Below are 23,045 nucleotides of genomic sequence, written 5' to 3' on the forward strand. Positions count from 1 at the left end.
ATTATTTATCTTTCAAGAGATAATGTAGGTATACATTATAATAACATTTTGACACAGTCGAAATTATATTCCTAACATTAGTAAAATAACATTTTAATATTTTTTTTATAGGTTATGTATTGAAATTGTTGGAAAATTATTTCATGTTTTAGCTGGAAAACTACATGGAGAATTATATGCAATACAAGATAATGAGCTCCATTAAATGAATTCGAATGAAACCAAACTGTTTACCATCCAAATTCGATTGTCGGGCAGATAGAAAACGAAAATTCACTCATAGTGAACCTCGGCCTGCATTTGTGAAACGGCAAAGACTCACTATTATCAAGGAAATTGAAGAGACAACTAAAAATGAGATGTGTCGTATTATTATACCTTTGCCATCTTGTAGTCAAGGTAGGTGTAACTGTCAATAATTAGTTACACTCACAGATCTCCTAATCAAATAACAATATCAGAAAAAATGAGAATAGTTAGTTAGTTAGTGGAAGTAGCCAAAATGGGCAAGTGGATCTCAGTTCCTATTACATAAGGTACTAGGAAGTTTGTGAAAATGAAAATTTATCACAGTGTAATATCACTTACTTACTTTAACAGTGAAGGAAAACATTGTGATGAAACCTGCACACCTAAATGTTCTTAGGATTTTCTTAGTTGTGTAATCCACCAACCAGCACTAGGCCAGCGTGGTGGACTAAGGCCTAAAAACCCTCTCAATGGTAGTGAAGGCCAGTGTCCAGCAAGGGGATATATTATATGGGCTGATGATGATGACTAGGAAGTTAAATACTACTACTACGACAGTACACATATAATCCTATATATTTACAAACTATACGTTTGTTGGAAATTGCTAACATTATTTCATATTTCCAGATGTCCAGCCACTTGAAAATAGGTGTAGTAATGACAAAGCTATCCAAGTAGCTCCAGCACAGGAACACAAAGGCAAGGCAAGTGTGTATTGCCACATCACCCCTTAATATATCTGAAGCAAGTATAAGTAAACAATCAGAACCAGCAAAAAAAAAAACTGTTGTTCCTGAGGACAAATTTGACAGTGATGAGTCAAATGCACCAGCAACAGAAGGATCAACTGTTGACTATGGGTTATAGAAGAAGAAGATTAATTCATATTTATTTAAATTAATATTAATGAATATTAATTTAAATTATCGTGCAAAATTCGTGGTCAAAACATATGTGTATTTTATAAATAAATATTCATTCTCAGTATTAATGTTGTTTTAATCATCGATTGAAAAATTGGTTCTTAATGAATTTAGTTGGAGCTAAATGCTGCTTGGAGCTTAATACTTTCGAATAACATAAACACGTGACTTTAAGCATAAACATATTTTTTAGGTAAATACTTTATTTAGCTTTGCTGGATTTATCCAAGATTTCGACATACCAAAATTTCATACAGGAACGACAGATAGATAGCTATCTGATTGAATACCCTTGTAGAATTGAGCTTCGAAGAAAAGTTTATTCTTATTCTTTATTAGACTTTATTCTAGTTGCAGTGTCGGTTAGAGAAGCTGTGCAAGCTTCTCTAACCGATACTGCATGGAATAAATAGTCATTATAATTATAAAATATATTTCTGTTTACATACCATACAATTTTCATAGTTCAAATGTGAATTTGGATTGATATGAATTTATTTCGATTATCAAAATAATTTGTATTAAACATTTATATTTCCTCAAAATTTCTATTTTTATAATAATTACTGTGACCACCCCATAAATCACAAAATTAAAAATATTAAAGATAACTTATTTTTAAATCATATATGTATTAAAAATTATAAACAGATCGCGAATTAAAATATTATATTATGCCTATCATTCTTAAATAATTCAGTAATGAATTTTCGCATCGCCGCGCCGTATATAATTAATATGAATAATAGGGTATTGCCCACTGTGCTAAAAGAAACATAAATTATGTTTTTTTGATAGATCTACAAACAAGCAAGTGAGTAATGCTATGTTTCCATAAATAAAAAGGCAAAAAAATAAATAAAGAAAGATATTATGCACAAGTTCAAATGCATATGTATTGTGCTAAAAGTAAAACTTGCTACTTTTGTGTAGCATCCAGCAACTTTGAAAAAACTAATCAGGTCACTATAATTAGTAGGTATTGATTTTGATTCCGAGTAAGTTGCACAGTTGTTAGATAATGTAGTTTCTTTTTGGAAGAATAACAATTTTCTAATCTTACACAAAAATGTAATGTTAAATATTTAAAAAAAACTTTATACCTATTTTCCTTTTAGGGAGTACAAAATATTGATGTGTACAAAGTGAATGTGATTTAATAAAAATAATATTTCAATTTAAATTATGTTTTATTAAAAATTATTCTTAACATACAGGTACAAAGGTTACATAACATTAATATTTATTCCTTTTCATATATATAAGCCCATATTTAGCACATTTGTGGAAAACAGAATCAAAATAATAATGAGTTGCTAGCCATAGAAGACCAGCATGAGTCTTATTAAAATCTGTTCAGTAGTTTTTGAATGAAGAGTGAAAATACTTACAAAACTTCCTATTTATAAGTAAGGATTACTTATTTAATTAAAGAGTTTTGTAGGTGGCAAACTATCTAAAAACTTTCTATTTTCCACCAAGTTGACATCAATTATATATATATTTATCCTGCATATATATTTATTGTATTGTTTTTTTTATAGTCTAACAAGGGGTGATATTACATTTGCAATTTCTGGGAGTTCGTTGAAAAATATATTGCTTGCTTGACTTACAGATAAATCGAAATCATCAGCCAATTGAGAGAATGTTCTATTTAATGTTATTCTCATCAGACATAATATAATATTTTGTTCAGAAACATTTGTATGTTTCTCAATCAAGCCTATTATGAAACATAATTCTTGTGGAAGACCAATATATAAACGTTGTTTATTTTTCACTTTAGATAAAGTTGTTAACACATTCATTTTTTCAACTTTTTAGTCTTCTTGAGAACTATAGTCTGAAGTGCACAAGTCTTTGATGGAGTGGACATATAGAGAGATAACTCATAGTCAACAGTTGATCCTTCTGTTGCTGGTGCATTTGACTCATCACTGTCAAATTTGTCCTCAGGAACAACAGTTTTTTTTTTGCTGGTTCTGATTGTTTACTTATACTTGCTTCAGATATATTAAGGGGTGATGTGGCAATACACACTTGCCTTGCCTTTGTGTTCCTGTGCTGGAGCTACTTGGATAGCTTTGTCATTACTACACCTATTTTCAAGTGGCTGGACATCTGGAAATATGAAATAATGTTAGCAATTTCCAACAAACGTATAGTTTGTAAATATATAGGATTATATGTGTACTGTCGTAGTAGTAGTAGTAGTATTTAACTTCCTAGTCATCATCATCAGCCCATATAATATATCCCCTTGCTGGACACTGGCCTTCACTACCATTGAGAGGGTTTTTAGGCCTTAGTCCACCACGCTGGCCTAGTGCTGGTTGGTGGATTACACAACTAAGAAAATCCTAAGAACATTTAGGTGTGCAGGTTTCATCACAATGTTTTCCTTCACTGTTAAAGTAAGTAAGTGATATTACACTGTGATAAATTTTCATTTTCACAAACTTCCTAGTACCTTATGTAATAGGAACTGAGATCCACTTGCCCATTTTGGCTACTTCCACTAACTAACTAACTATTCTCATTTTTTCTGATATTGTTATTTGATTAGGAGATCTGTGAGTGTAACTAATTATTGACAGTTACACCTACCTTGACTACAAGATGGCAAAGGTATAATAATACGACACATCTCATTTTTAGTTGTCTCTTCAATTTCCTTGATAATAGTGAGTCTTTGCCGTTTCACAAATGCAGGCCGAGGTTCACTATGAGTGAATTTTCGTTTTCTATCTGCCCGACAATCGAATTTGGATGGTAAACAGTTTGGTTTCATTCGAATTCATTTAATGGAGCTCATTATCTTGTATTGTATATAATTCTCCATGTAGTTTTCCAGCTAAAACATGAAATAATTTTCCAACAATTTCAATACATAACCTATAAAAAAAATATTAAAATGTTATTTTACTAATGTTAGGAATATAATTTCGACTGTGTCAAAATGTTATTATAATGTATACCTACATTATCTCTTGAAAGATAAATAATGAACATATTTACTTATTTGTTTATATTACCTATGTGACCTCTTAACCTATCTTTTTTATACCTTCATAGCGATAGGTATATAGGAGGATGGAAAAAATGTATTTGGTCTAACTTTACGCGAATGCACATTATTTTATTTATTTTGTTTTTAATTTTTTTAATTAAACTGTATACCAATTAATTGATCCTTCAGGATTTATAATTGTTTTTTTTTCACGATTAAAACCGCGTAGAAAGTTTAGGCATTATAGTTGACGCATGCGCCATAGATTATACACTTATGGCATGCGCAGTACACATATTTTGTATACATTTATTCAACTAATACAATTAATTAAACAAAAAATGAGTGATTTCGAAAAAGAACAAACGTATTTTATATAAGAACAATCGAAAATGAATATTTACGAGTAATTAAGGACGAAAAAATATTAAAAATTGCAATCGAGGGGCTAACTTTTAGATATATTTTTAATATTTTTTTTAAAATAAATAAATGGGGAACAAACAATTATTAACAATGAACAATCAAGAACAAATGATGAACAAACGAATTAATAGAAAATAAGTAGAAAACAGGAAAAAAAAATTTTTTTGAGGGGCTAACTTCATTCACCTCAGCCCAAGGCCGCGGTGCTGGATGCAGCATACACACTATCGTGCGCGCATCAAGCGTGGAGAGAAAAATTGGTCGTGCAAATCCAGCAAACAATTAATAATAATTATCGACGTACGTCAAGCCTATTCATGGTACTTTTGCATCGTGCATCGTGCATGGCCTTGGCGGGATGTACAGCAAGATGGATCGTGAATAAGGCGCTTTAGTGTGGTTAGTTTATAGTTTATAGTCCATGATAAAAACAATAGATTAGCCGCTGAATGTAACTTCTTGGGATCCTCCAAAAAGTCTCAGTAAATGAACACCATTTTACTAAGATTATACTCATCACGTATAGAGATCTCGTGGACGAATCCCCATGCGTTGGACTGATCAGGTGAAAGACCTTGCTGAAACCCCACTTAACGAGTGTGTGCGCCGGGCCTCGGTTCGCAAACTATGGAAAACATCTCTCAAGGCTTTAATAAGCAAGAATTCCGCATGACTGCTCTGCCAAGAGCAACCGATTATGATAGTAATACTAATCTCATTTCATTTAATTTTATCCCAGTTGATTAATGTCTCAAATTATTCATCTTCATTTCATTTCATTTCGTATTATCATTTTTTCATAAAAGTAAGAATAGTAAATTGAAATCAAGACTTGACCTAAAAGTCTTAGTTACCAGGTCATAAAATCCCTTAAAAAAATTTTGTCGGTAAAGATGGATGAGCGGCAAATTAGAAAATTTTGATTTTATTTAAATTTTTTAAACAATTAATTATTTTATACCCTTGTGGTATACATAATATTTTGCATCCAAATTTTAAGATGAGTTCAAACCCCACAAAACGTAAGAGAAGAAGAACACGTAAGTGCTTAGATGAATTAAGGAAAAGATCACGGCGTTTAATTTTCTCAAACAACAGCAGTGAAAAAGTTTACGAAAACAACCAATATCTACATAATAATGTAAAAGAAATGAATTTCCATACAAGCCGTTTAACTTTAGCAATGTTTCCAAAAGCTATTCAATCAGAAACTATAACTAGGCCGTTACTCGCAGAAATGAGCAAAAGATTGAAAGTAGACCTGAGTGATATAGTAGGTAATAAAACCTGTGAAAGCAGTGAGAAATCGAAAAATGTAAAAAATAAAAATAAATTGAGAGATCTAAATTTAAAAGAGGCCAATGAAGACTCAACCACTGACAATTTTTTCAAACAAAACGCGCAGTATGTAACCAACACTACTAATACTTTTGGTAGCTATGTATTGTTAAGTCCAAATAATTTAGAAACTAGCCAAACAGACTCTGATACTCCAGAAGGTCCAGAAACACATCACAGAATACAAGATTTATACGAAGATTTTTTATCTGATGCATCATCATACATGAAAGCAAATGCATCAGAAGCTCTGCTTAAAGACTACAATTTAAAAAAGGTTAAGCAGAAGCTTCAGGAGTTATACATAAAAAACAATATACATATAACAAGTACTGCTACTTTAAATCAAAGAAATCAATTATTTCAAGTAGAAGAATCTTTAGTTCAGAATCCTATGGATTACATTAGACAAAAGTGTGAAAAGTATCAAGGACTCACCGCTTTTAGTAATAATTTTAGTGAGACCTCGAGTTTATCTGTAAATAGTCCACAGTCACCATCGGCCCCATTATTATCGTCTCCAAAATCAATTCATTATGAAACACCTGAATACATTTATTTTCCTCATAAATTAAATTAAGCACAGTATCTTTAAAAATGTATTTCATTTACATAATACTATGATATAAGCACAATATAAATTATAATTGTATTACATTACCAGTCTGATATAAAGTGCACCCACAAGGATTTACATTTAGATTTCCCTTTATTGCATGTAAGTACTCATTTCAGAGAGAACTAAAACATATCCTATTAAAATTATTCTAATGGTTTAATCTTGGGTTTAATTTTTTCATTACATTATTTGTGATGATTCAAATTCTTTGGTTTTTATAAATCATGGACTAGTAAACAGATCTTTCCACACCCATAGTTTTTTATATTTTATACACTGAATAAAATAAATGCATTTTAAAGTAACATGTTTATTATTCATCTAAGTCAAACTGATGTTTTCCAACTGTGATATCAGATCCATGTGCTTGAATGTGTCCGGACTCTTTGTGAATGATTCTAAAAGTTTTAGCCTTTCTGGATCTTTGCCACTATAGTACATTTGGAATTGATTTGCTATGCACTGTGCTTCTTTACCATTCAGTACATTCTGAAATAAAGTCATAACAGAATAAGTAGCAAATTCAACAAAAGTTTAAACATACTATTATGAATGTAATATTAGAAGTGTATGCTATGTAGTATTGATTTCAAGCTTAGGACATTATAAACTTACAATATATTTACTAAGAAAACTAAAACTTAAAAACACAGCTAGAATATATTTTACGATGAAATAGTTGAGTACACAATGTTCTTGTTGACAGTAATTAAGTCTGTTTACTGAAACAGCCAATGTTTTAGAATGAAAACAATTGATTGTTAACTCTAGTATCAGGAGAATAAAATTCAATTTTTTTTTATCAGACATGTCATCTGTAATGTATGTAATAAAGCATTTTTTTATATTCTAAACTAAAATTATTATGTGTTATATTTGACTGACTTAGCAGTGCAGTAGTTAGCACCTCTGACTGTTTAAACGGGGGGTTGTGGGTTCAATTCCCACATCGGCAAACATTGTCTGATGAACAAGTTTGTTTGCTCTTTGTCTGGTTATTAATTATCTATATATGTATACATTAAAAATATTATATAAGCATGTAGTCTCCGGTACCCATAACACAGGGAATACTAAATTAGGGCCAGATGACTGCATGAGTTGTTCCCATTTATTATTATAATATATAAGAACTAACTTTATCATATTCTCCTCTCATAAGTATGATCCCTTTGTCACTTAGTTCTGTATAGTGGACCATGGTTAGACATTCTGGTGCATTTTCTTTGTGGACCTGTTAAGAATATAACCATTATTCTTTATGGCACAAGTTAATTTATTATATGTATATCTAAAAATTGCTAGTATTGCTTTTTTTTTCATAGTTCTGAATGCACAAATTATATAAAGATAAAAGAAAATCTATAAATATCTACAAACACATTTTTTCTTTATTATTTACACATGAAATTTATCAAAAGGTAAAGATTGGTAATTTATTGCTTTATGTAGCAGTTTACAGTGGGAAGTAATTTAGCTGTGACAGCATGTGTTTACGTGAGCTATAGGCTAATCTGTCTTTGATAAGAATAAAATAAACAATTTACCTGATAAGCTAATAATGGAGTAAAATGAACAGTGTGTCCATACATCTGGCACATGATAAACTCATAGCCCTGTGAGCGTGGAAGAGGAAACAGGAACACTGGGAAATGATTCATTGTCTCTTTAATATTTGAGTAAACGTCTACAGGAATAGTTGCCGATATGACCTCTTTATTTTGATGATACTCTTCCCATATACTTTTAATTTCTGTTGAACTCTTGTCAATAACAAGTTCTATTTTAAATATGTCCTCCAATTTCTTGTCTGGCACATTAATTTCTTTTCCGAGTGCTTGTTTTGGATTAAGGACTGATGAGAATTGCCTGAAAAGGAGCTTACTATAGTATTGCTTTGGATTTTATAGATTGTAGATGATATTGGTAGATCCTCCGACTAATAAAGCAACAATTCAATTTCAACTTCGATTATTTATTATAAATAAGGTATATTTTATTTATATAAAAAAAAATACTAACCTAGTATCAACAGATGCAAATTTCTTTTTTGTTTCATTTTTCTTAGCCTTGTCACATTGTTCGACTCTTTCCATGAATTCCTCTGGCGATGTATTTTGTAACTCTGCTATTCTGTTAGCATATTTCTCATAGTAGGGATTAGTTTTCAGATTCTCAAGTGCCTTCTCCATTCTCATCGAAGTTGTTCTAAAACTGCGTCTAGTTATATAACTGTAGTGTGTGAACCGCCCAAACAGAGCTCTTAGCTCAACAGCCATGAGTAAAATAAATACCTATCTTGTAATTATGATTAATAATCTCTAATTTTTTCTATTATATAAGGTATGGGTACATTTGCAAAGAGTCTCACGTATTATTTTTATCTATGGTAAAGAGGAATGACAGTAATAACTTTGACATAAAAAAAATTTTTTTTTGTAAAACTTTTCCTTGTCCTAAAAGGCAAGGGGATCTAAGCCCATACCGCCCTCTGCCATAGATAATACACAATTTAGATGCACCCATGGAGTTAATATGTACCTATACTAACTCTATGGATGCAACATACGTATTTTTTTATTTTCGATTTTATGACATGGTATTTACAACCTTTAGGTCAACTCTTATTTGACCCATACGTAAATGATAATATAAATAGCCTATGGGCTATTTAAATTAATGATGCCAATCGTAAAAACCAAAATTCGGTAAATAAATCCTTTTTACAAATTTTTTTAAATATAAGTACCAATAATTCATTTGTAAACTTTTTATATTCTCCAGAACAATTAATAGTGGGAGGGAATATATTTCATGATTGCTAGGCTGCAATCGTTCAGCCACTGCTGCAGATAGAAGTCAACCTGGCGGGACCACTGTTCCGACGGGCGTCCAGCCTCCGTCGGGCACATAATTACACGGGCTCCACTGTAACTATATTTGAGACCTTAGAACTTATAACTCAAGATGTCTATGGGCTCCTCCACCCATCTAAGCTATAAATAAATAAAAAAACATAGAAGACCAGGGCTTAATGAAAAACTAGGAATGTCGATGAACCGTGGAAGAACTCGTGAGGAGGTGGTCATGGACATTCGTTCCCAGATAGTGAAGGGAGAGCGGGCGGTGCGGCAGATGGTCCCTGCCCGGCTTTTGCTGGGGCCCACGCATGAGTGCCGGGTGTGGAGGCAACCGAAGTTTTTTTCAGGTTTAATTTTTTTTTTTTTTATTGCTTAGATGTGTGGACGAGCTCACAGCCCACCTGGTGTTAAGTGGTTACTGGAGCCCATAGACATCTACAACGTAAATGTGCCACACACCTTGAGATATAAGTTCTAAGGTCTCAGTATAGTTACAACGGCTGCCCCACCCTTCAAACCGAAACGCATTACTGCTTCACGGCAGAAATAGGCGGGCCGGTGGTACCCACCCGTGCGGACTCACAAGAGGTCCTACCACCAGTAATTACGCAAATTATAATTTTGCGGGTTTGATTTTTATTACACGATGTTATTCCTTCACCGTGGAAGTCAATCGTGAATATTTGTTGAGTACGTATTTCATTAGAAAAATTGGTACCCGCCTGTGGGATTCGAACACCGGTGCATCGCTAGATACGAATGCACCGGACGTCTTATCCTTTAGGCCACGATGACATGGTTAATTGTAATAATTAAACATTACACATTAAATGTGTAATAACGGTAGTTTATTAACTGTTTAGTATCTGTGAAAGTCCACAAATGTGTGTAAATGAAACAAAGCTGCTGGATGTAGCTTCTTGGGATCTTCCAAAAACTCCACTGAAAAAGTTTCAGGAAATGACCACCATTTTACAGAGATTATATTTCATCCTATAGGATGATATATCATCTCATCTCATTTAATTTAATTTCATCTCATTTGATTAATGTTTCAAGTGAATCAACTTTATTTCATTTCGCTCCATATCATTTTTCATGAAATAGAATAGAAAATACATAATATAAAAGATTAGGATGTATGGTGTAATACTTTCGCCGTTCCACTTGGAAAAATAGAACTACCACTGTCAAAAATGTCAATTAACAACGGCGTGAATGAACATTAAAGCTGTGGAAAAAAGCGCGGGAAGTGTTGAATTAAGCGGGCGTCTTTTTTTTGGCTAAACTTTTGAAAATTAAATTAATTTAATATTACAGGATCAGTTAAGTTGTAAAGTGTATATATATTAGTAGTATTGATTATTTATAGTTTTAGTTTGTTTTCTTCGCCTGGTAAGTCATCTTATTGTATTATATGTAAATAGTATTTTTTTCTTGGCCTCCATGTTGGAGCCCGAAGACCCTGGAGGGACATCCCTCCAGGTGTCTCATGTAGTTACAATAGATGCTTCGGGAATGGAAACGGAAGGTTCCATTATAGATACAGACTGTTCGGAAAACATTAAATCCGTTAAAAGAAAGAGAATATCAACTAGAAACCAAAAAAAGAGAAGGAATCACAAACATTCAGATCTACCAGATTGCCAACTTTCCCCTAATGATATAAAGGATAATGTTATACCTAAAGTACTTGAGTCAGATGATAAAATCACTGAAATCCATCATAATGAGGTTGCTAACTCTAAAAACATTACGAGTAACCCTCGCACTGCTAGGCTGCTTTACCAGGCGTCAGACCCTGCGCCTTATGATGTACATATTCAAAAAATTTTACAACCTAATCAAACTGGATCTATACATCCAGTACAATTTGGATTCTTTCTAAAAAAAAATTCAATAAAAAGCATTGTAGAGGGAAGCATAAAAAAAATTGGAAGGAATAGGTTGTCATTTCAATTTAAAACATTTCAGGAGGCTAACTCATTTCTAAATCACAAATCTCTTGATGATAATAAATATAAAGCTTTTATTCCGGCCTTCACTATCACCCGCATGGGAATAGTGAGAGGTGTTCCATGTGACTGGGACGAGAAAGATGTTATAGAAAATATAGAGCTTCCGCAGAACTGTGGAAGCATTCTGAAAGTTAGGAGACTAAGCAGAAAGGTTTATGACGGCGAGACACCCAAGTTTGTTCCAACTGAGACCGTAGTTTTGACCTTTGATGGGAAGGTGTTACCTCCCAGGGTCTTTATGTGTTTTAACTCCCTACCTGTAGAGCTTTATATTTACCCCACGCTGCAATGCTTTAATTGCTGCCGTTTTGGTCACACCAAAATGCAATGCAGAGGCACTCCAAGGTGTTACAAATGTGGTGACAATCATTCAGGTATAAGTTGCGAGACGGAAAGAGATGATGCTGTGTGTATTTTATGTTCTGGTTCCCATTTCGCAACAGACAAAAAATGCCCGGAGTATGCTAGGCAGAAAGCTATAAAAGAAACAATGGCTAGAAACTCTATATCCTATTCAGAAGCAAGTAAAGTCTATCCACCAGTTTCAAAATCTTATGCTGACATTGTTGCTTCTGCTTCATCAGCCCCTTCGGGTCCAACTATGACTTATTCAAGCCCCTATAATTTAACAAGCCCTTTTAAGAGTCCGACTCAATCATATAAGAAAACAGTATTCTTGAAACCCAAAGCTCGTCCCAGAAATTCTAGTAAGGGATATGATCAAAAAGCGCATGCAGAGCTTATCCAAGATTACAGCAACATTCCTTCCTTTTCTACAGGTTGTCTCAAAAATTACAATGATTTGTCAGAAATAATAACAAAGGATCTCATCATTTCTATAATTCAGTACCTTTCACAATCGAACATAATTAAAATACCGTCCAACGATGCCGTTTCTTCAAAAACTTTTTTAACTAATGGACAGTCAGGACCATCCACGAAACCAGTCTCTGGTGATTCAATGGAATTGCCGGAGTATTAATAGTAAAAAAAGTGACTTAATTTTTTTATTGAATAGTTACAAACCATTTGCAGTCTCTCTTCAAGAGACTTGGCTTCGTCCTGGGTTCAATTTTAGAATTCCAGGACATGTCTGTCTTAGAGAAGACAGAACAGATGGGTATGGTGGAGTGGCACTAATTCTTAGGGGAGGTGTGCCCTTTGTCCACTTACCCATCCCTAATCACAGTGATAAATTTTCTATTATTGCTGCTAGTGTAAATAATATCTGTTTTGTAAATATGTATATACCTCACCCTTCCAATGAAGTCTTTGACGATATTCGTAGCATCCTATCTTCCCTCCCGCGCCCTATTTTGGTTATGGGAGATTTCAATGCACAACATTCTATGTGGGGAAGTTCTAAGTCTGATCATTATGGGGCTAGAATCTTAGACATCTTAGATGATAATAATTTATGTCTTTTAAACTCTGGTTGTCCTACTAGAAGAACACAGCCCCATGAGGGTATTAGTGCACCAGATCTTACCCTTTGTAGTCCCTCACTTGCTCCTACATTAAACTGGTGGCCTCTATCGTCTTCATATGGAAGCGATCACTTTCCACTAATGGTATCATTTCCTCAAAAAATTTGTGAAAAGACATCAAAGGCCCCTCCCCGGCTAAAATATAGACTTAAGGATGCCAACTGGTCATTATTTGGAGATAAAGTTCAACAAAATTTATCAACCATACCTCCACTAAATGACAGCAGTAATCATCTTTGTGCTGAAGCTTTTACACGGGCCCTACTACAAGCTGCTGAGGAAGTTTTTCCTATAAAAAACAATAGTGGAAATGGGTATATTCCATCACCTCCTTGGTGGGACAGTGAGTGTTCTGCTGCGATAGCTGAGAGAAAGATAGCTGAAGAAAATTACAGAGAAAATTCTACAACACAAAATTTTAATATTCTTAGTAATCTTATAACTAAAACTCGTAAATTATTAAAACAAAAAAGATTCAATAGCTGGAAATCTTTTTGTGCCTCAATTTCACCAGAAATTTCTCCATCTCAAGTTTGGCAAAATATTCGTAGATTCAGATCCGCTTTCAAACCTCCAAGGTCTCCTTTCATGGATAGTAGTACAGTTGATTTGTTTCTTGACAAATTAGCTCCACCATTTGTCCCATCTATAGATAATATTTCTTCTGACTCACAGCCTTCTCTCCTCTCCCAGCATGATAGTAGCGATTCATTCATTTCCTTTAGCCTTTCAGAACTCAAAGGGGTTCTTTCAAGGCTTAGGGACTCAGCCCCGGGTTGTGATGGAATTCCATATTCTTTTCTTCAAAACCTGAATGACTCCTGCCTTTCTTATTTTCTCAGTTTAATTAATTCAATCTTAACATCAGGTAATATTCCTCCATCATGGAAAATCCATGAAGTTATCCCAATACATAAGCCCAACAAACCCATTAATGATCCATCATCATACAGACCAATTGCATTAGCTTCAGTGATTTCCAAAATTTGCGAACATCTAGTTAAAAATAGACTAGAATGGTTTATTGAGAGTAAAGGGTTACTATCTCCTAACCAGTTTGGATTTAGGAAAGGTAGGAGTACGATGGATAGTCTCAGCATTTTTATGACAGACATAAGATTGGCATTTTCATACAATAAGTCTGTGTTAGCAGCATTCTTAGATGTGTCTGCAGCCTATGATAATGTCAACCTTTCGGTTCTGAAACAAAAAATGATTAATTTGAATATCCCACAAATTTTCATAAGTTTCATAATCAATCTTCTCTCTGGTAGAATGCTTAAAGTAATATCAGAAGACTCTTATCAATCCCGTATTGTCTGGAAAGGTTTACCCCAGGGCTCCGTTTTAAGTCCCTTACTTTACAATATATATTCTCATGATCTGGAAGCCTCCCTTAGGGGTAAAGTTAACACACTCCAATATGCAGATGATTTACTCCTCTATGTCTCTGGTGATTCTATTGACAACATGTCTGATACTGTCACATATTCTCTTAAGTTGCTAAAAGTTTGGCTTGACAATAACTCTCTAAGCCTTTCAGTTCCTAAAAGTATTATAGTCTTATTTTCACGTATGAGGCTTCCTCCATCAGTGTCTGTATTTTATAATAACATTAGAGTTCCTGTTAAAAGTGAAGCAACATTTCTTGGGGTAATTTTAGACTCAAGACTTACAGGAAGCCCTCATTGCTACTATATAAGTGATAAATGTGAGAAGATTCTAAATATATTGCGTTGCCTCTCTGGAGTTTGGTGGGGAGCCCACCCTTTCTCTCTAAAGCTTTTGTATAATGCCCTAATAAGGAGTATTTTGGACTATGGAACATTTATACTTGAACCCTGTAATGCAGTAGCTCTCCATAAGTTAGACATTATCCAGTCTAAGGCTCTGAGAATAATTGCTGGGGCTATGCGTTCGAGCCCTATTAACGCTTTGCAGGTCGAATGTTCTGAAGCCCCCCTGCACCTCAGACGACAATTTCTTTGTGACCGGTTTCTATTTAGAGCATTCCAAGTTTATAATCATCCTCTTTACACTAAGTTACGGTCTCTGCTGGAATGTATGGATTATCCGTACTGGACTCATAAATCGCCGCCATGCCTTATTGTTAGTCTCCAAAAGTACTTAGCTCTTCAAGCTCCTACACATAGATCACAATTCCTTCCAATATTTTGTGTTAACTATGATGCCCTAACTTTAAATCCATCTATTATGTTTGATTTCGGCCTAAGTAAATAAGATCTTTCTATCAATGCCAAATTTGTTGATATTATTGACAGTGACAGCCGATGGAAAAATTGTCATTTAATTTTTAGCGATTCCTCCAAACCCGGTCCCGAGGAGTGTGTGGGGGTCGGCATTTTCCATCAACAGTTTGGCATTGTTCAGAAAATAAAATTGCCTCCAGAGACTTCAGTATTTACTGGAGAATGTTTTGGTCTTCTGAAGTCTCTGGAGTACATTTTAATGATGAAGCTTAAAAAGTCAATAATTTTAACTGACGCTAAAAGTGCCCTCCAAGCCTTGGAACGTTTTCCTTTTAACAGTAACCGAAATAATCATCCTGTGATTATTGCATGTCGTGATTTATTGTATCAATGTTGCATCAAAAATTACACAGTTTCCTTTGCTTGGATTCCGGGGCACTCGGGTATCTTTGGCAATGCCAAGGCCGATAGCCTTGCCAAAGCTGCGGTCAATGATGGAGATTTGGTTCCGTACAAAAACTTTTGTTGTGATTTAGCTCTGCTTCCTAAATTCCAATTATTGAATTCTTGGACTCACATTTGGCGTTCTTCAAGACAGACTAAAGGTCGATATTACAGCACGATCCAGGTGGATATACCTCCTAAACCGTGGTTTTCAAATCTGACGTTTGGTAAAGCTATCACATCGACCCTTATTCGCATGAGGCTGGGCCATGCATGCATTCCCTTGCATTTGGCAAGGCTTAACCTTTTGCCTAGCGATATATGTGAGTGTGGCAATGACGTTGGGGATTTTAATCATATATTCTTTGCCTGTCCTCGAAATGACCGTTCCGCTTTTATTTCCTCACTTTTGTCCATTAAAATTCCTTTTCCTACTTCAATTTCTATCCTTTTATCTAATATCAATATTGATGTATATAGAATATTAGCTAGTTTCATTTTTCATAATAATATAAAATTGTAACCATTTATGTACTTAGTTTATATAATATATATACCTGATCCTTTTTCCAAATTCCGTTCCAATTTCAAATCCAAAAAATAAATCCATTAATTCACTTCCTAACCTTTTTGCGTGGCTGACGCACAAACCGTGCAGGCCAAGAAATGGGAGAAAAAAAAAAAAAATTAAAGCTGTGAAATTAAGTTGTAAATTAAATGAACTTTTACTTCAGCCGCGATTAGCGTCAACATAGTTAATGGGAAATTTATATTGAGATCAGATGGAGAATTTTTCTACTGTAGAAAAAATAGGGGAAGGAACATATGGTGTAGTTTACAAAGCCAAAGACAGGGTCACCGGACAAGAAATCGCGTTGAAGAAAATCAAACTTGAAAAGTAAGTTTTGGCGCGAAAAAATGACAGCTGCCATCATAAGCTACCTTGTTGATTCTTGGAATTGATTAAAAATCGTACTTATTAAAATAATATATTATCAGACTGGTACAATCTTTTTCTGTGTAATGTTAAAAAAGATTTATTACCAGATAACTTTAATTTAGCTCACCTAACCAATTAAAATACCTATAATTAAAAGTAAAAGACAATGTGATAGTATTCTTCTGAACACTAAAACATTATCTTAAACAAAAAAAGAGTATTCAAGTATAACATTTTCATACTACAGTATCTACACAACATGGAATATTTGAAAATTTAATTAAAATGATTTATTACTACAGATAATAAATACTTCTATTGAATTCTGTCCAAATACCTGTTGACAATTTTTCATGATGTAATTGCTTAAGTAAAAAATCTTACATACATATGAAATCTGACAATGTGGTAGGTGAGATTGGCATTTCTATGTAAATGAGAAACAAGCCTACACATTGCGTTGATAGACTCCTTTAGATAGGAACAGGACTAGCATAGGACAGCTATAGATAGGAAGGAAGATTACTGAAGAATCTGGTCTATCTTAATTGATTCTTAATTTGACGTTTGGAGAGGTTGAGTCTCTGATGTACTCTTATTTCCTATGAGTTGATTAGTGGCAGGATAGGAATGTAGGATCCATATAGCAATGTGAAAGAGTAGTCAGAATCTGTAGGTTGCATAGTATTCAAATTTAACAGAATGGGCCAAATGTAAAGAATCCAAGTAGAAGTCTGTAACATTTGTTATTATATTCTTGAGTGTCTCAATTTTTGCTCATCACCATAATCCATCTACAAATGTCCACCACCTGCACACTGCACACTTGCCTCTCCCAAGACTTGTCAATGTAAGAGACAAGGTAACAATGAGAATGACTGATTATATTTTGTATAAAAAAAGAAGTATGCATCTTTTTAAAACACATGTTGAGATAATAGAAGAGAATGGAAGAGAAAAATTAACTGTGCCAACCCTACCTAGTGGGATAAGGTGGAGAAAAAGAAGAAGAGAACTTTTAAAACACAAATATTAAACCACAAATAATTGATTAATATTATTGTCACTCTTTTCATATCTTACCTACTCTTATGGTATGCTATTCACTGAGCGAATATTGTAGAAATGTTAATTCTAAACAGCCTTGCTGTGATTAATGTAGATGTTGTATTCTCAGTGAACCTGAGGGTGTACCATCAACAGCCTTACGGGAGATCTCAGTGCTGCGAGAACTTCGACATCCAGCAGTTGTACGGCTCCTTGATGTTATGCTGGCATCTTCAGACAGTAAACTGTTTCTTGTCTTTGAATATTTGAATATGGATCTCAAAAGACTCATGGATCTGACGAAGGGACCACTACCTATTGATTTAGTTAAGGTAAACAGAAACTATGGCTCCTGTAATTTGTTTTAATTTGAATAGTTGTAGGATACTCATTTATTACTCTTTAGTTATTTCATCATCTCATTTCTTTGCTTGCATGTCATAAAAAATTACTTAGGGATTAACGGTGAAAGCATTGCTGCGCATACTTACGTTAATGATTTACCTGACAAAGGGTTTTTTTATTGCCCTTGTAGGCAGACGAACATACGGCCTACCTGATGGTGAGTGGTTACCGTCGCCCATGGACTTCAACAATGCCAGGGGAAGAGCCAAGCCGCTGCCTAAAAATTAGTAGCAATGCTCAGGTATTTTATCAGCTAGTTGTGATCAGCTACAGTGCTACAGTAAAAACTTCGATCTAATGTCTCAAGGTGAAAGGCCTCATTCCTGGTCTGATGTCTATAGATCATAGTAATTACCAGCTGGGCTGTGGGTTCAATTGCCCATATCTGGAGCAAATAAAACAAACTTGCAACCTACAACCAATCATTTTAAAACTATTTATTGCCTTTATATGAGAATACAGCCCACCTGATGGTAAGTAGAGTGTAGGTTGCATGGACGTTAGCAATGCCAGGGGCACAGTCAAGTTGCTGCCTACCACTGAGTACTCTCTGTATGCCTCATTTGAAGTAGGACATGTCATAGTGCTCAGGAAACACTGGAGGAGAGTTCATTCCACAGTGGGATGATATGTGGTAAAAAGATCTCTGGAAACACACTGTCGATGAATGCAGCATATAGTATGGATGAACTCTACTTTGGTGGTGGAAGCTGTGATGGTAAAAAAAGGAAATGGAGTGATCATCAGGGAGAGGGAGCATTTTTTTTTTTCCCTAATTATTCGCTGGTCGCCTAAGGGCTTCGCACAAATGGTTAGGTGAGCTCATAGGCTCAACCTGAGAAAGTTTGCTAATACTAGCCCTAGCAAGAGCAGTGCTTCGCAGAATCTACAACTGGATCGGAATCGCAACCGAAGACCCGGCGTATAACTCAGTGCGCTTTGTCTATGGGTTTGCTCGTCGAACTTTTTGACGTAATCGTGTTCGAGAGTCTAAAAGCATTGAGAGTGGATACGTGGGATCCGACAAGACATGTATTAGGCGACGGCGGCTTGGCGTTTCTCCGTTGCCTAGGTTGGATAAGTAATAAGCGACGGCCGCGACAAGAGGGTTATCATGTCGCGCCCATACTCGAAGAAGCGTTCTGATGCTACATTAGATACTTACGTATCGGTAAGGTCGTCGTGAACATCGATATTCCTGACGTACCATGGTGCTCTGACGGCTATCCTACAGAAACGGTATTGGGTGACCCGGAGAGAGCTTATGCACATGCGGCCGCATCAGCGAAGACTACACTTGCATAGGTCATGACGAAACGTATGCAAGTTTTGTAGAGGGTCACCTTGTTGCGAAGGGAAAATTTACTTCGCTTGCAGATCAGGGTGAGTCGATCGAGTTGGAACGTGGCTGGGTCGCGTACTGTCTTAATGTCAGAACACTCTTCATGGAACATACGGTACGCGAAACACAGAGGGAACCGAAGTCCCTCCGTACATTCAGAAGTTTCAAGTAATCCATGAGAACCGGATTATCGACAATCCTGATGGCCCTCTTCCGTATGGAGTCAAATGGAAGTAGCTGGTACTTGGGTGTCGCCGGACTTGCGCTTTGTAAAACGCCAGTCTTTGTCCAGACGTGAAATTCCGCATCGTTCTGTTGACTCCCAACATTTTCGAGGCCTATTTGGCTTTACCTTTCAAATGATTGGGAAGGCTACAGGGATACTTAAAATTGTAGTATTATGACAAAAGGATCCTTCTTCGGAGTGAATGAGCAAACCACGCAAAATTTTAAACTAAATTGATGATAACTTAGAGATACTCGACTCGATTCGACTCGATTGTGGCTCAAGAGCAGGCCTCGAGTAAGGCGCGACCTGAGATAATATTCCTCGTGCTTGCAATAAATTTTACTATACCTTTCAATGCCTATTTAATCTGTAAAATTATAAATAATCTAGGTACTTACGTATTAACGCCATCCCGGTAAAAATTTAATGGTTAGCAAGTGTGGACAACTCGAAAAATATGGAAAAGCGAATCAGAGCATCCACACATGAACTCTTTTTTATATTCTTTGCAGAGTTATTTACGACAGTTACTGGAAGGTGTTGCGTACTGTCACGCCCAACGTGTTCTCCACAGAGACCTGAAGCCCCAGAACCTACTAATAGACGAGGAAGGTCACATTAAATTGGCCGATTTCGGTTTGGCTCGAGCTTTTGGTATCCCTGTGCGTGCTTACACACATGAGGTGGTCACACTATGGTACCGTGCACCAGAAATCCTTCTTGGGGCTAAGTTCTACTCAACCGCCGTTGATGTTTGGAGCTTAGCCTGTATTTTTGCAGAGATGGTGAGACAATTTTTTATAGATATGTATAATAATAAAAATGCTTTTTCATTCTTTCGTTAACAAAAAGACAGTAGTAAGTGAAAAGAGGCTTCCTGAAAGACTTTTTCCAATATGTTGAAACAGTTGGCCATCCTTGTGTTTATTTTGTTTATTTTATTTTTTTATTGCATGTGTGGACGAGATCACAGCCCACCTGGTGTTCAGTGGTTACTGGAACCCATAGACATCTACAACGTAAATGCGCCATAAACCTTGAGATATAAGTTCTAAGGTCTCAGTATAGTTACAACGGCTGCCCCGCCCTTCAAACCGAAACGCATTACTGCTTCACGGCAGAAATAGGCAGGGCGGTGGTACCTACCCGTGCGGACTCACAAGAGGTCCTACCACCAGTAATTACGTAAATTATAATTTTGCGGGTTGATTTTTATTACACGATGTTATTCCTTCACCGTGGAAGTCAATCGTGAACAACTGTTAAGTACGTATTTCATTAGAAAAATTGGTACCCGCCTGCGGGATTCGAACACCGGTGCATCGCTAAATACGAATGCACCGGACGTCTTATCCTTTAGGCCACAACGACTTGTGTCCATATCAGACCCAGAGGAAGGGGCAACGCAAAGCCGTCGTCGCCAAAAACATGTCGGATCCCCCGTATCTCGGGGCGAAGAGTTCGACGAGTGACCTAACCCATAGACAAACGCACGGAGTTATTTGACGGATCTTATCAGTGGGTTGCGATTCCGATTCCGATCCAGTAGTAGATTCTGCGAAGCACTGCTCTTGCTAGGGCTAGTGTTAACAAATCTCTCAGCCTGAGAGCTCATCTACCAGTCCGCGAGAAGCTGGAATAGCCTCTTAGGCTACCAAGGAACAGGTAGGGGAAAAACCCTTGTGGTTAAGTTACCGAAGCTTATAGTCGTTTGTATTAGATAATGTAATATCTAACTTAATTGTGTAGAATAACTAACCAAAACACAAGGTCTTAACCTTATCATCATATCTATTTCTTAAAATAGATATGATGATATTATCTACTCATGTAGCCTCAGAAAAAAATTACCCCTATGAAAGGGGTTTTATTATTATTTTTATTGCATTTATGTACAAGTTCTGTGCCCACTGCACGCTGTGGTTACTAAAGCCGGGACACGACTGAAGTCGACAGGTCTCATTTTTATCAAAATGGCGCATGTCCCAGCCACTAGACTAGTACGCAGAAGGGGTAGAGTGGTGCTACCAACCCATGCTCACTAGACACTAGCTTGAGTAATTGCATAAAGTATAATTTTTGCAGGTTTGGATGTTGATTACACTTTCACTATCATTGTGAAGTATGTATTTCATTAGAAAATATGCTGGGAACGATAACCGGGCGTCTTATTCCTTAGGCCACGACTTTCACAGTTTCCACGGTATAATAAATAATACTAGTGTATTTAATTACAGGCAAGCGGTCGCACTCTTTTCCCCGGTGACAGTGAAATAGACCAGCTATTCCGCGTATTCCGAGCGCTGGGTACACCAGGCGAGGCACTATGGCCGGCAGCGAGAAGACTTCCTGACTTCCGAGCCGCCTTCCCGCGATGGCCTGCCCGACCTGCCCGAACATTACTACCAGCAGGACTCCGAGCGCACAGTTCAGCGGCAGCGTTGTTTGAGGCCATGCTGCGTTATGAACCTGAGACTCGAATTCCTGCCCGAGCTGCTCTTACGCATCCTTACTTGGCTGATGCGACTCTGGTGCCGCCTCCTCTACATCCTTAATGTATTGGAATCCTGTAGAGGTAGAGGTAACAGATCAAAGGGGACGGGTAGGGTACTTTGTGGAGTTTAAGGAGTTTTGTCATTGGACCGATGACACCCACAACCTATTGGGACAGTCCAGGGTTTGTCATTTTATTATGAAGTGAACCAAAACTAATAAAAATACCCTTTGAAACAAATCTGAAATTAACAATTTTTTTTTTATTTATTGTTGTGACTCTGGATATTGGGCCAAAGTAATAGAATTATTGTATTTTCATCGATCCTTGATACTTTAAGAAATTTATAAGTTATTCAGACGTCTTGGAGTTAGTGGAAATGACATTAATGGATTCTGTTGCATACACATAAAACTATAGTAGAATTATTTTGTCCGTGCAGTTTGGGTCATAAAAAATCGAAGCGGTGAAGCGAGTATTTCGCTCTCTCTTCCACTCACGAGCCTTATGGACGGGTATAGTGATGCGCATTATTGTTGTCGATAAGCGTTATCGATAGTGTATTTAGTTTTTTTATTTTGTGGGTTAGTGAAAAAATGAAAGAAAAAATCACTAATCGAACACTTACACCACATATCACCGCAGCAAGTTAACGAGGACGGCAGAAATTAACACTTTGTAACTTTTCGGGATCTATTCTTATTTCAGTGAAAATTTTTAACACGTTGTGGATAACAACACGTGCAAATATTATTTTGAATAAATTCTGCCGTTTGATACAAAACAAAGGAGTAGCCATTGTGTCACTAAACAAATTCAGAGAACGAATGCAGAAAAACACATTCCTTTTCGACATAATGTACTATCATTTGCAAGTTAAGTACAAATGACTCATAACATAACAATGTCTCACCACCCTTCGTATCCCACCCCGCCGCCGTGTACCTGCCTTCGATGACTCATTTGTTTTTATCGATAATGGCGTTGCGCCCGCGCA

General features: G+C 35.9%; 4 protein-coding genes and 1 long non-coding RNA gene across 7 annotated transcripts in view; 3 read left to right on the forward strand and 2 right to left on the reverse strand.

Annotated features, from left to right (window-relative positions):
• The window catches only part of SPARC (secreted protein, acidic, cysteine-rich (osteonectin)), a 148,179-nt gene extending 146,940 nt beyond the window's left edge, over window positions 1–1,239 (forward strand). The window contains exons 8-9 of the transcript XR_009973308.1: window positions 153–399; window positions 880–1,239. The gene's annotated coding sequence lies outside the window, so the exon portion shown is untranslated. The remainder of the gene's footprint in view (window positions 1–152; window positions 400–879) is intronic.
• Window positions 1–23,045, forward strand: part of LOC101740450 (uncharacterized) — a 960,210-nt gene that overhangs the window by 238,631 nt on the left and 698,534 nt on the right. The gene's annotated exons all lie outside the window — the stretch shown is intronic.
• LOC134199018 (uncharacterized) lies at window positions 2,347–4,798 on the reverse strand. Of its 2 annotated transcripts, XR_009973333.1 has the most exons (3): window positions 4,214–4,477; window positions 3,786–4,032; window positions 2,347–3,299 (listed from the first exon to the last, which is right to left on the reverse strand). It is a non-coding gene; the product is annotated as an uncharacterized LOC134199018 (long non-coding RNA). The 2 variants fall into 2 exon arrangements; XR_009973332.1 differs by having other exon boundaries at window positions 3,786–4,798.
• On the reverse strand, window positions 6,866–9,011 carry LOC101739223 (ATP synthase mitochondrial F1 complex assembly factor 1). 2 transcript variants are annotated; one of them, XM_021348282.3, is made up of 5 exons: window positions 8,866–8,987; window positions 8,594–8,791; window positions 8,119–8,440; window positions 7,710–7,805; window positions 6,866–7,060 (listed from the first exon to the last, which is right to left on the reverse strand). In XM_021348282.3, exons 2-5 carry the CDS (start codon window positions 8,767–8,769, stop codon window positions 6,893–6,895), a joined length of 762 nt encoding a protein of 253 aa, XP_021203957.1. In that variant the 5' UTR covers window positions 8,770–8,791; window positions 8,866–8,987; the 3' UTR covers window positions 6,866–6,892. The 2 variants fall into 2 exon arrangements, with proteins under 2 accessions (XP_021203957.1, XP_004926592.1); XM_004926535.5 differs by having other exon boundaries at window positions 8,594–9,011.
• On the forward strand, window positions 16,311–22,285 carry CDK2 (cyclin-dependent kinase 2). The gene is made up of 4 exons (NM_001279491.1): window positions 16,311–16,489; window positions 17,709–17,910; window positions 20,067–20,339; window positions 21,792–22,285. Exons 1-4 carry the CDS (start codon window positions 16,374–16,376, stop codon window positions 22,107–22,109), a joined length of 909 nt encoding a protein of 302 aa, NP_001266420.1. The 5' UTR covers window positions 16,311–16,373; the 3' UTR covers window positions 22,110–22,285.

The sequence above is a fragment of the Bombyx mori genome, chromosome 6, assembly GCF_030269925.1.
Source record: "Bombyx mori chromosome 6, ASM3026992v2".
Lineage (NCBI taxonomy): Eukaryota > Metazoa > Arthropoda > Insecta > Lepidoptera > Bombycidae > Bombyx > Bombyx mori.